The 12,426-nt window shown below is 60.4% G+C and overlaps 2 protein-coding genes across 10 annotated transcripts in view; one reads left to right on the top strand and one right to left on the bottom strand.

Annotated features, from left to right (window-relative positions):
• Window positions 1-786, top strand: part of LRFN4 (leucine rich repeat and fibronectin type III domain containing 4) — a 3,179-nt gene extending 2,393 nt beyond the window's left edge. Inside the window, exon 2 of the mRNA XM_025046270.1 lies at window positions 1-786. Coding sequence (XP_024902038.1) covers window positions 1-511 — 511 coding nt within the window. The 3' untranslated portion in view covers window positions 512-786.
• PC (pyruvate carboxylase) overlaps window positions 1-12,426 on the bottom strand; it is a 93,709-nt gene that overhangs the window by 11,170 nt on the left and 70,113 nt on the right. For all 9 annotated transcript variants that reach the window (XM_015588871.2, XM_015588877.2, XM_015588875.2 and 6 more), the window contains 9 exons: window positions 11,016-11,151; window positions 10,690-10,874; window positions 10,293-10,458; window positions 10,022-10,167; window positions 9,792-9,909; window positions 9,334-9,485; window positions 7,769-7,887; window positions 5,497-5,659; window positions 3,645-3,827 (listed from right to left, as the gene is read on the bottom strand). In XM_015588871.2, the coding sequence (XP_015444357.1) occupies window positions 3,645-3,827; window positions 5,497-5,659; window positions 7,769-7,887; window positions 9,334-9,485; window positions 9,792-9,909; window positions 10,022-10,167; window positions 10,293-10,458; window positions 10,690-10,874; window positions 11,016-11,151 (1,368 nt within the window). The remainder of the gene's footprint in view (window positions 1-3,644; window positions 3,828-5,496; window positions 5,660-7,768; window positions 7,888-9,333; window positions 9,486-9,791; window positions 9,910-10,021; window positions 10,168-10,292; window positions 10,459-10,689; window positions 10,875-11,015; window positions 11,152-12,426) is intronic.

Here is a 12,426-nt window from a genome sequence, read left to right as displayed (position 1 = left end):
TGCCGACTATGACCTCTGCCTGCTGGCTCTGTCACCTGCCGCTGGGCCTTCCGACCTCACGGCCACCAAGCTGCTGGGCTGTGCCCACTTCTCCACACTGCCAGCCACGCCCCTGTGCCACGCCCTGCAGGCCCACGTGCTGGGCGGGACTCTGACTGTGGCTGTGGGGGGTGTGCTGGTGGCTGCCTTACTGGTCTTCACTGTGGCCTTGCTGGTTCGGGGCCGAGGGGCCGGGAATGGCCGTCTCCCCCTCAAGCTTAGCCACGTCCAATCCCAGACCAATGGAGGCCCCAGCCCCACGCCCAAGTCCCACCCGCCGCGGAGCCCCCCGCCTCGCCCCCAGCGCAGCTGCTCCCTGGACCTGGGAGACACCGGCGGGTGCTACGGTTACGCCAGGCGCCTCGGAGGGGCCTGGGCCCGGCGGAGCCACTCTGTGCATGGGGGGCTACTCGGGGCGGGGTGCCGGGGGCTGGGCGGCAGTGCGGAGAGGCTGGAAGAGAGTGTGGTGTGACGGGAAGGGAGTCGCCCAGGGCAGAGGGCACAGGGTGGGCGGCTACCTGGCCTGGGTGGGTCAGCGCTGCCTGGGAGGCCCTCCCGAATTACCCTCGGTACCTCAGGCCCCTTTGTGCTTGGCAGGACAGGGGGCCCTTTCCCTGGTTCTGGCCTACAGAGGAGCATAAGGGGACAGGTCCCTCTGACAGGTGCTTAAAGCCATTGAGGCAGGGGCTGCAGCCACCAAGTGGGATTCTTGTTTTTCTTTATAATAAAATTGTTGGGGACACCTCAGTGCTAGTCTCTGGTCGCTAAGAGGGGGTCTGGTAGAGGCGCACCGGACAGGGTCAGGGCTGGGGCTGCCAGTCCCGCGGAGGTGGCCCAAGCAGCCTGGGGTGCCCTTGGCCTCATCCATCTGGTGCCTTCTAACCCGGGTGAGCCTAGGCGTGGCCCCCAGAGAACTGTGGTGCCTGAGCCTTCGGTGCTGTGCCTGCATATGTAAATGCACAGAACACCCCTTCCAGCAGGCTGGGGACAGCATGTGACATCTTCGTGGCAGCATGTATGTCATGGTGCACACAGTGGCCACAGGAGCAGGTGGGAGATGGCACAGCCCTTCAGGGCAGAGGGATTTGGGCTGGTGATATTATTAATGCAACTCAGTAAGAGAGGCCCCTGTGGCCCCTGTTGATGATGACCTTAATTCATCACCCCCCAGGGCATCTTCTGGATTTGTAAAATGCTATCCCAGAGGGACTGGGATGGGCTTAGAATCACTGCCCCGGACCCTCTGGAAGGTTCCTGTTGGTGCTGCAGGCCCTGAGAGATCTCACCTCCCAGGTGCTCCACTGACACCCAGTGGCTTAGCCCAGGGTTTGTCTTGAAAGACTGAGTCAAACCCCCTTCGCTGGACGCAGGAGGGGCAAACACCAGGGGACGCCCACGCCCGCTCGGCCACTGTCCTGCTCTAGCCCCGCCCTGAGGAGCCACACTCCAGGCGGCCACCTTGGCCTGCTCACTCTGACCCGGGCATGGCCCTGCCAGCCACCCAGTCATCTCCCCTGGGCATCGACTGGGAGGAATCAGCGTTCTGGACACACGTACTCGAGGGCACAGGCGGTCCACCCTGCACCAGGCGCAACCAAGTGCTTCAAGGACATGCGGGCGCCTGGGTCCCACCGTGGGGCAGACACTGGCACCCCAGGGCCTGTGATGGTGCCTGGGCCGCGGCAGCCACAGCACACGTGCCGAGGGGTATGTGGCCATTTCTGTGTTAGGCCCCCTTGGTTCTGATGGGTGGCCCGGTAAGAGCGGGCATGAGGTGTGAGTGCACGCGTGCGCAGGCCAAGCTCACACACTTGCGGGTCTGCCCAGTGTTGACACACCGTGGTTCTGCCGTCCAGCCCCAGAACACATACCTGATGTGGCCCGAGAGAGCTCCTGCTTTAAGCAAACGAAACTAGGTTCTCAACAGAAAGCGTGGGGGTGCGCGAGCCCTCCAGGGCATGAAGAGAGGGCAAGGGTGTGCGGGACCGGAGGGGACCAAGAGCCACAGGGCTGCCAGGGCAGGGCTGGCAGAGGCTCCAGGCGTGGCAAGAGCTGGTGGCCTGGTCTGGGGGGGCCCCTGGAACCGGAAGTCGGTGTCCCGCACCAGTCCCCTGCCCGTGGCCCCGGTCCCCTTCCGCAGCTCCAGGGCCCTCAGGCACCAGGCGCATGCACGCCCTCCAGGCTGTAGAACAGGTGGAAGGGCCTACGGCTGGGGACAGCAACGGGTGGGCGGGCAAGGGGTGGGGTGGCTGGGTCCCCCAGTGGGCTCACGGTACACACTGGCCATCAGCCCCAGACTCAGCCTAAACCACTGTGCTGGGAAAACCAAGCCCTTTAGTGAGAACGCGGGTGAGCACATGAGGTCCTGACATGTTCCACCACGTGTGCAGGGAACAGCCTCCTGACCAGCCACCAACAGAGAAGCAGAGAGGCCCCCAGCACCTGGGGAACCCCGTTCCCTGAGGTGGGCTGACGGCCTGAGGGGAGACATGGGCGGCGCCGGCCCCACAGACTCCCTCCCTCCCACGTGCTTTTCTCAAAAGGCTTCTGTACCCACAGGGACACCTGGCAGGACACGCCACCGAGCCTTGTCAGCGAGTGGGAGGGATGGCACAGGGCACTGAGAGGACAGTGCTGCCCACATGGCCGAACCCCGAACCCCGAACCCCGCCGGCCGAGCCTGTGCCACGGACAGGGCTGGAGGCGGCTGAGAGAAGGCGATGCGGAGGGGCCGTGAGCCAGCACCCCACGCTCCTCGTGAGCGGCAGGCAAGGGAGGGCGTCCTCTGCTATGGGTGACCATCCTCTAGGACCTCCCAGAAGAGGACGGGCAGCGGGTCTGCCTGGCGGCCACTCCGCCCAGTGAGGCTGGGCGGCACGATCCGCTTAGGATAGAGGCCTGTCCTACTGCTCTTCTTGTCCCGTAGAGTGTCTGATGGCAGCGTCTGCCCAGGAGATGCCCAAAGATATGCGGGCAGTGCAGGCCTCAAGGACAAGACAGTACGCGACTGTGGTTTCATCCCTAGCTACAGACTTGGGTAATGGAACCTGACCAAATGGCCCATGGGCATTCAGGTCCTTGCCCGGCCACCAGGCTGTGAACTCCTGAGGGCGGGCCCCCGGCCTCCCACCGGCCTGTGCACACGCCTCCGGGCTGCAGCCTGCCTCTGTGGCTGTCCCTGAAGCACCCAGCGTCATGCATGTGCTAGGCCAAGTGGAAGGGGCAGTGAGGGGGAGGATCTGACTTTATGCACGGTGACCTCTTCCACAGGGCCTCGTGCCAAGGGACCTGCATTTCCCGGCACTGAGAATGGCTTGGAGAGCTTGCTCAAAACGCGGGCTCTGGGGCCCCTATCGGTGGAATCGGAATTTCCAGGAGGGAGGCCTGGGAAAGTGGATTTAACGCACGTTCCAGGAGATCTCACCCAGATGGGGCAGGGGAAGCGTGGGGTCCCCAGAGTAAGACCCGACTCTGGCCAAGGGCTGGTACCCAGGCCGACCCTGGGGACGGTAAGGGGCCTGGTGGCGGCAGTGACCAAGTACCACCAGGAGAAGTCACGAGCAGGGAAGCGCCGGGCCAAGGCCGGGATGTGAACGATCTCTCACCTTCACGCCGCGGACTCGGAACTCGGCCAGGGCTCTGCTCATCTTGGTGGCAGCCGTGGGGTGGTCCTTGCTGTGGGCGATGACCTTGACCAGCAGGGAGTCGTAGTGGGGGGAGATGACGGCTCCCTGGAAGGCGGAAGCGTTGTCCAGGCGGATGCCCATGCCCTCCCCACTGCGGAACACCTGCGGGGAGAGGCGGGTGGGCTCAGCACCTGGGTCGGAAGCCCGTCAAAATTTGGCCCCCAGCCCAGACTGGACAGGTGCGGGACCCAGCACGAGGGTACCCACAGGTCAACCCCCACCCTGGCCCGTGACGTTCTTCATTTCTGCCAGTGCCCAGAGAGGGAGGGAGGAGGAGAGAACAGCAGGTCAGAGAGGCAGACTCGGGGCGACGGAGGGTCGGGGTGTCCGGGTTAAGGGCGCACACACGTCATGGGGCAGGGGTGAACTGCGGCAGGGGAGCCTGCACCAGGCGGGGGCCCTGTGAGGTGCAGGTAAGGCAAACGAGAGTGGGGGGCCAGCCTGGGGCTTGAGCCACCCAGTGCACCATGTCTCCACTTCTAAGGCACACAGGCCTGTGTTCGATGAAAAGGAACTTAATAAAATATTTAAGGGTGAACACTCAGCTGTGAGCAGAAACTGTCGGCTAAAAATATTCTGTGGTAAACCAGGCTCGGAGGAGCGGGCCTTGCATAGGGCATGGGGAGGCAGGGTCGTGTCGCAAGGCTGTCCCTTCCTGGCTGAGGGCAGAGAAGTCAGGGGCCCACCCGCGAGACAGCACTCTGGCCTTGGGGCTGGCCACCACCTATAGACTGATTGTTCCAGAAAGAGAATCCTGCTGGCAGATCTCTGCCTTGAGCCTATCGGCTCTGCGCAACTTCCAGATGCCAGATATCTCCCCTTCCCGCCCGTCACTCGTTTTTCAGGAGCCTCGTATCTGTCCCAACATCGCCCTTGCCCTCCTCCCTGGACTTGGAGCAGAACCCGAGCTCATGTCCAGCCTCCTGGGAAGCTCAGGCCGGATGGGGACACCGCAAAGCGGCAGAGCCGGTGGCAGCGCCGCTGACACACAAGGTCTGAGGGATTCTTGGCCAGCATGACGCGGGGCTGCGGAACGGGCACCGGGCGGGCCAGGGGGCTCCTGGCTTCAGCATGGGAAGGGGGCAGGGACGAGAGGGGAGACAGATGGCTTTCTGTGTGAGGAGAGAGAGGGCGCAGGCAGTGTCCCCAGCGGAGGCACAGGTGCTGGGACGCGGGGAAGCCTGCACCGGCCCACCGCGGTCTCGGCCAGGAGCCTGCCTCTCGGGCTCCCCGCTGCTCTCCCCCAACTCTGGGACTCCCGTATCCATCCTGACGGTCCCCTTGCTTGGCTTGGCCCCTCCACTGGGACATCAGCGCCCCAGTCCTTTGCCGCACCCCATGGGTGCTGCTTTGCCAGCCACCCTCCCTAAGACTGAAGGCAGCCCCCAAACTCCCCCTCCCGTGTTCTGCAGAGGCCAACAGAGCTGCTCTGCCTCTCGGCTCCCATGAGAACAGTCAAGGGCCTGGGCCTCATTCCTGGGGACCCTGCGTTTGGCTCTACCAGCCACTCCTCCTCGGATTCGCCAGCCCCCTGGCTTGCTAGCCTTTGCCTGGGGCAGCCCCTCCCCAGGGACTGCTCCTCCCTCCCCCTTGGCCTGTGCTTGGCTCCCATGTTCTCTAAGCCACAGTCAGAGCAGCCAAGCCAAGGTTCACACACACTGCTGGGCCCACGGCTCCTTCGTGCCCCTGGGAGAGGCGGGCTAGCCGGGGACTCTTCGCACGGGCCAAGGCCCGCAGCGTGCTCCGTGCACACGTTGGGTCCTGGGCCTACCTCGATGCGGCCGGTGTCTGGCTGGAAGCTGCGCGCGGGGTCCTCGGTGGTGACCCGGCACTGGATGGCACAGCCGTTGATGCGGATGTTCTCTTGCCGCAGGCCCAGGTCAGGCAGGCTCCGGCCCTCGGCCACATGAATCTGGGCGTGGACCAGGTCCACACTGCAGGTGCAGGAAGAAGATAGGACCAGGAGAGAGCGTGAGGCAAGGGAGGAGGAAGGAGGTGGTCCGCGCCCTGCCCTGCAGCCCCGGGGCCGGGAACTCTCCATCTGAATGAGACCAGGGCGGCTGGGGAGGGGCAGCTGGGGAGGGGCTCCTACCTGTTCTTGCAGCCCCCCAACTCCCCCTCCCCTGTTCTGCCCTTCTTTCTCCCTGGGGTCTCTCTGTCCTCCTGCCCCCAATCCCAACCCCTCCTCAACCCCTCCCTGGATTTGGAGCCTCAGACACTCTGTTCTTAGAGCAGTTTGTGCTGTTCTTTGTGGCGGAGGCGGCGGGTGCGAGGGAATGGGGTTGTGAAGGCCGGGCTCCCTGAAAGGAAGGACCCTCGCTGTGGGAGGGACCACGTCGGCGTCTGCTGTGGTCAGGACGTCGTCCTCCCAGGACCCTGATGCAGCTGGACTTGTGCCCAAGGCTCGCCCACCCCAGAGAAGACCTGAGAGCACAGGGCTCGCACAGTGAGCTCGGCCTCACCGACTGCCAGGCTACTAAGGACAGCAACAGATCTAAGTGCAGCAGCTGTTGCGGAAAACCCTCAGTGTTTCAAATCTACTGTCACTGAGGCTCGTGGTAAGGGCGGCCTGGGAACTACCCTGGCAGAGATTTCTTCCTAACCCACTTCAGAGCAGACGCGACGGACACCACGTATGGCCACATCTACGCGCACGGACTGTGGCTGTGCTCTGTCCAAGCTCTATCTCCACGATGATGCTCTGAGAACCACTGTCATTCTCCTCAGAGGAGAAGCCAGAAGGCCAGGGAGGCCTGCAGTTCACTCGAGCTCCAGGCAGCGAGTGACCTGGAAGGAATCTGCATCTCAGCCTGTGTCTGTCTGACGCAAACCCCCAATCCCAAGCAAGCAAAGGCTTCTACCCTCAGCAGAGCAGGCTCACGGCTCACAGCTCATGGCTCACGGCTCACGGCAGGCTCAAGGTCAACCACTGTACAGCAGCATAATAGAGAAAGGCACGTGGGGCCAGAGGTGAGGCTGGACCATCTCCCTCAACTCAGCCTTGACCTCAAGAGAGCAAGGAGTCTGGGGGCCTCTGTGCACCTGCTGGGCAAAGGCAGGTGCTCCCACGGCACCCTCACTCTCACCTGGGCTTCGAGGTGGGGGAAGGAACTGTCAGGAAGGCTCCGTGTGAGACAGGCTGGCCCCCAGCTGGGGCTTAACACTTAAATGGCTCAAAATATGTATCTTGAAACAATGAAAGGCCATTTTACTTGTTTATAAAATGGGCGGGTTTTCAAAAATGTCTATGCTCAATGCTTGTGGGAGAACAAATTAGTACAAGCAATCTTGAAAGCTAATTAGGCGAGATGTTGCTTAACCTTTGCTCAGGTGATCCCACTTGAGGTATTGATCTTCAGCCCTCTTGAGAGAGGCAGGTAAAGATTTAGGCACAAAAGTGTTAACCGACACACCCTTAACGCCCACCAAAGCCGGCCTGAGGACCCTGTGAATGAGATGTGACACGCACAGGCGGCAGAAGAGTGTGCAGCTACCAAAACAATTTAGAAAGTACAGTGACCTGAAGGAAATGCCTTCAACAAATATTAAATTTAAAAAGAATAAAAATTATGTACAAAACATTGCAATTGTGTCACACTATTTACACAGAAAATAAAGATGAAAAGAAACCGAAAGATCTCGAGGGGGCTGAGGCAAAACAGCAGAGGGGTGGACAGAGGCTTGGGTTCCAGCCCCAGCTGTGTGACCTTGGGCAACTCTCTTAATGTCTCTGAGCCTTGGTTTCCTCATCTAAAAAGCGGTGACCGGCACCTTCCTCCCGTGTGGCTGTGACCTACAGCGCAGGGCAGGGCCGGGAGCCTCCTCAGCACCCAGTTCTGAAGGAGGGGCCCTGGGTCGTTTTTATTTGCTCCTTTGGACTAATACTTACGATATCTATGTAATGCTTTCATAATAATTTTTATAAAAAGTAACTGGATCCCTAACTGCTTTCTACCACATGGAGAGGGAGCCGACCTCCCCAGGAGCCACTGAGAGGGTTTCACACAAAGCCGGGAGGGCGCCCCTTCCCAGCGCATGCTCACTCGGTGATCTCCTCGGTGACGGTGTGCTCCACCTGCAGACGGGAGTTGACCTCGATGAAGTAGTGCTTGCCATGCTTATCCACCAGGAACTCCACGGTGCCGGCGTTCTCGTAGCCCACCTGCGGGCGGCCCCATAAGCAGGACGTAGTGATGATGGGAGCCAGACAGGGACGGCCTTACCTGCCGGTCGGTTCCATAAAAGAACAGACGGCAGGAAGCCCACCGGGCCCGCCCACCGGGGGCAAAGCGCCCAGAACGCACGTCTCCCCAGGACCGCATCGGGAGCCTCATATGGCTGCGCCCAGCGCGTCTGGGCAAGCTGTCCGAACCTCCGCGCTCCCGAGGCCTCCTCGTGTCTGGCACAGGTCCCACCCACACGGACCCAGGCCCCTTCTGGACGCTTATTCTTAGAGAGTCTTCAGAAAGTCACCTCTACTCTCCTGCGTCATCGCCTCTGGCCACTAACAAAAGACATGCCATTTGAGAGGAGCCAACGGATGATGATTCTAACTCGAAATTCAGCCCTAATTCCAGTTTCGCTCTAGTCCAACCAAAACCATAAGCTAGACTTCAGTCCGCTCTCTCACATCTGTTCTGGAATGAGACAATAAACGATAAGCTAATAAATAAGGCCAAACTCAAGGTAAGACCATCCCTCATATGAAATAACCAAAATCTCAACTCTAAATTAGATCCTAACCAACGCCTCATATTAACTGTCGCTGAAGCCTCAGTGCAGAGCCCCAACCCTGGCTTTCAGGTTGAGGAAGGTGACAGAGCCATCTGCTGTCATCTCTTCTGGGCCCCACTGCCTGAGAAGTCTGGGGGAGCACAGTCCTGAAAGGAGAGCAGGACCAAGGGCTGACCTGGGGGCTGGGGACAGATCTGAAAAGACGTCTCACTAGGGGTGCTGGGAGGGGCGGGCAGAGGTGAGGGCAGGATTCCTGGACTCTCACAGGGGGGTGAGGTCAGGAAGGCCCAGAAGAACAGCGAGCAGGCCCCCTGTGGGAGGCCTGGCCACAGACGGTGCTCTCCTGAGCCCGGTCAGGGGCAGGTCACACTGGCAGAAGGCAGACGTTAGGAGGGCAGGGTTGTGATAAATGAGATGTAGGAGACAAGTAAGAATGAGTGAGGAGGAAATGCCTCAAAATGCTTCTTAATCTTGACAGAATCCACCGCATCTCATTCCTTTGGTTCCGATTAGTTGGTGCCGTGTAGAAGCTCGGCCCGTGCAGAAGGTGCTCAGGGACTGGCCAGCGGCCTCTTTCCCATCCTCTTCCCTGCCTTTCTGGACTCCAGGCTCAGCCGCTGGGCCTGGCGCCTCTGCTGTCTCATGGCAAGGATCCCAAGGACACCTCGTCAGCCCTCTGTCCTCCAACATGTCCCTTCTCCTCCCCTGCCAGAGCCAGCCCCCTGGGCCTCCCTACGGCCCAGCTGACACCCACATCTGGGCCCCAGTGTCCACCGGCCGTGAGGCCACACCGGCAGGAGCTTGGAGCAAGCCTGCAGAACAGGCTCCTCGTCTCTACATGGGAGACTCTGTCCCCGAGAGCCCTGCCCTTCACCTGCTTAGCAAGTTTGACAGAGTCGCTGGTGAGCCGGGTCCGAAGGTGGGGGTCCAGGTGGAAAGCGGGGGCAATCTCAACCACCTTCTGGTGCCGCCGCTGGATGGAACAATCTCGCTCATACAGGTGCAGAATGTTCCCGTACTGGTCCCCTGGGGCGGGAGGTAAACTGGGCTTAGTTTCTCCTGGAATCTAAACACCTCCTAAACGCCTGACAACCACCACACAGCCGTGTGGCCAGCCGTGCCTGCTCCCAGCAGTGGGGGAGTCACAGGGAGAAACGGCCCACCCGAGGAGGCCGTGGGGCCCTGACCAGCCCAGCTCCCACAGCCCGCCTTCCTGGGGAGGATGTTCTTGAGGGACAGCTCCTGGAACTGTCCCAAAGGCCAGCCACTGCGAGAAAGGTCGGGGCCTGCTGGGTCCTGCCTCGTGCTGTGGCCAGGGAGCACCCTACTCACCCAGAATCTGCACCTCGATGTGACGTGGCTTCTCAATGAACTTCTCCACAAACAGCGCCCCATTCCCGAAGGCGGCCAGGGCCTCCGAGTAGGCCCGGGTGTAGTTCTCCTCCAGCTCCTGGGGGCAGGTAAAGGCCAAGCAGACAATGGACCCCTTGGCGTGACTCCCAACCGCTCCCAGACCTCAGGGTCTGCTCTGCAGTGGCCTCGCAGTCCTGGCTCCTGCTTACCTCATAGCTGTGCACGACCCTCATGCCACGCCCCCCGCCCCCATAGGCGGCCTTGAAGATGATGGGGAAGCCGTAGGTGTTAGAGAACTCGTGGGCCTCCTGCAGGGAAGTGATGGGGGCGTCTGTGCCAGGGACCACGGGAACACCTGGTGGCAGGCAGGCACGTGCGGTCTTTGTCACAGGCTGGAATCCCCACCCAAACCCTCCAGCCCCCTCCCTGGATGGCCCCTTGAGGAGCTGCGCGCCCTCGAGGCCAGCCCGCCACGTTCACCTGCAGCGATGGCGATGGCACGGGCCTCCACCTTATCGCCCATCTTGCGGACCACCTCTGGGCTCGGCCCGATGAACCGGACGCCGGCGTCCTGGCAGGCTTGGGCGAAGTCTGCGCGCTCTGACAGGAACCCATAGCCGGGGTGCACCGCATCCACGCCGTTCTCCTGGGGGCAGGAGAGGCGTGTCACAGGGGCCTCAACCAAACCCTGTGGCTCTTGTGTCTCCCCTACCTCACTTGCTTCATCCGTCTGTCCATCTGTCCGTTCGTCGGTCTGTCCACCTGTCCATCCACCCATCCCTCACAGGCACTGCCGGCTGTGGGGGCCGGACACAGCACGGGAAGGCATGGCACCCAGCGCCAGTCCTCCGGAGGCCCCTGGCCTGGCCTGGCTCACCGTGGCCACCTTGATGATGTCTGGGATGTGGAGATAGGCCTGCACCGGGGCGAGGCCGCGGCCGATGAGGTAGGCTTCGTCTGCTTTCTGCCGGTGCATCTGGCCCGTGTCCTGCTCCGAGTAGACGGCCACCGTGCGGATGCCCAGCTCCGTGCAGGCTCGGAACACGCGGATGGCGATCTCGCCTGGGGGTGGGGGTCAGTGGAATGAGAAGTTAGACTCCTGGGTCCTACGAGTAGATGGCATGGCGGGGAGCTGGGGCGGAGGAGGAAAGCTAAGGCTGGGGCTGGACGCGCGGCTCCTGTCGCTGGCCCCAGGGTGCTCACCTCTGTTGGCCACCATGACTTTCTTGATGGGCTTGTACTCCAGGCGCCGGACATTTGGGGAGGTGGCAGGGGCAGCGGAGCTTCGGCGGATGCCCAGGAGCTTCAGGCCCCCACAGACTGTTCGAAACTTCAGCATCTAGGGAGGGAAGTCAGAGCCAGGTTAGAGCTGCCTCAGCACAGGGGGTCCCAGAAAGAGTAAGGGTCCTGCCCCAACCCCCCGGGGGTCCCCCATGAAAGCCTGCAGCATCGCCCTCCTCATTCCCTGGGGGGCTGACTGGCCATATGGAGGGGTGCAAATTCAGAACCAATGGAGCCCAAGCTCACCCTAACACTCTAACACCCACCATAATGCAGACAACGTTCCAGGTTCTCGGAGCATTTCAGAGGCCAGCCAGAGGCCCTGCGTGACCAGGGTGTGCCTATCGTCAGTGTCCCCTGAGATGCCCTCTGCCGGCCACAGCAGCCCAGGCTTCAGAACTCCCCATACCACACTGACCCATGTACATCCCTCCCTCAAGGTTCTGTCTGGCTGTACAACTAGGGTGGCAATGAGCCAGCGAACCCACCTCCGTGTGCTCTCTCAGGGAGAAGCCCCCACTCAGTTAAAACACACGTTTCTTCAAATAGCAGCAGAAACCTTCCTGCCTACTGAATAAATTAGTGATGAAAATCGACTGAGGGCCGGTGAAGCAGGCCAGTCACAGAAGGGAAACACTGCATGATTCCACTCACAGGACGGCCCTCAAGTCCTCAGACTCAGAGAGATGACAGTAGGTGGTAGTGCCAGGGGCTGGGGAAGGGGGAGCGAGTGTTTAATGGGGACAGAGTTTCAGTTTGGGAAGATGAAGAAGTTTTGGAGATGGTTGTGGTGATAAATGCCTAACAATGTGAATGTACTTAAGGCCACAGAAACGTACACTTAAAAATGGTTAAGATGGCAAATTCTGTTCTATATACTTTACCACAATAAAAAGGATTAAAAAGAAAAAACAAAACAAAACAACCAAGAGCAACTTACATCCTTGAATGTAGCATCTCCAGGGGCCAACCACCCCCTCGTTTTACAAATGAAGAAAACCGAGGCCCAGGACTTTACGAAGAGTCATTCAAAGTCGCACAGCTGTCTACAGCAGCCGTGGCGTCAGCCCCTCCCCAGTGCCTTGCTCTAGCTAACCGCGTGATCTAGTTCTTAACGTTTAAAATGCTTGACTCAATCATTTAAGTAAGAAACATAAGAATGTAGTCAATAAATAAAATGAATATTGCAAATACCCCAGTGTCATATTATGGCCAACAGATGAAGGAGGCGACATGAAGACCAAATAGAAAGAAAAGAGAAGAAATTAGGAAAGAAACAGAAGAAACAGAAAGAGAGGGAAGGTCTTGGACCAGGGAGAAGGGAAGGTCTCGG

Source organism: Pteropus alecto, unplaced genomic scaffold (genome assembly GCF_000325575.1).
Source record: "Pteropus alecto unplaced genomic scaffold, ASM32557v1 scaffold43, whole genome shotgun sequence".
Classification (NCBI taxonomy): domain Eukaryota; kingdom Metazoa; phylum Chordata; class Mammalia; order Chiroptera; family Pteropodidae; genus Pteropus; species Pteropus alecto.
The sequence above is the reverse complement of the archived record's forward strand: the minus strand, read 5'-3'. Positions and strand labels throughout refer to the sequence as shown.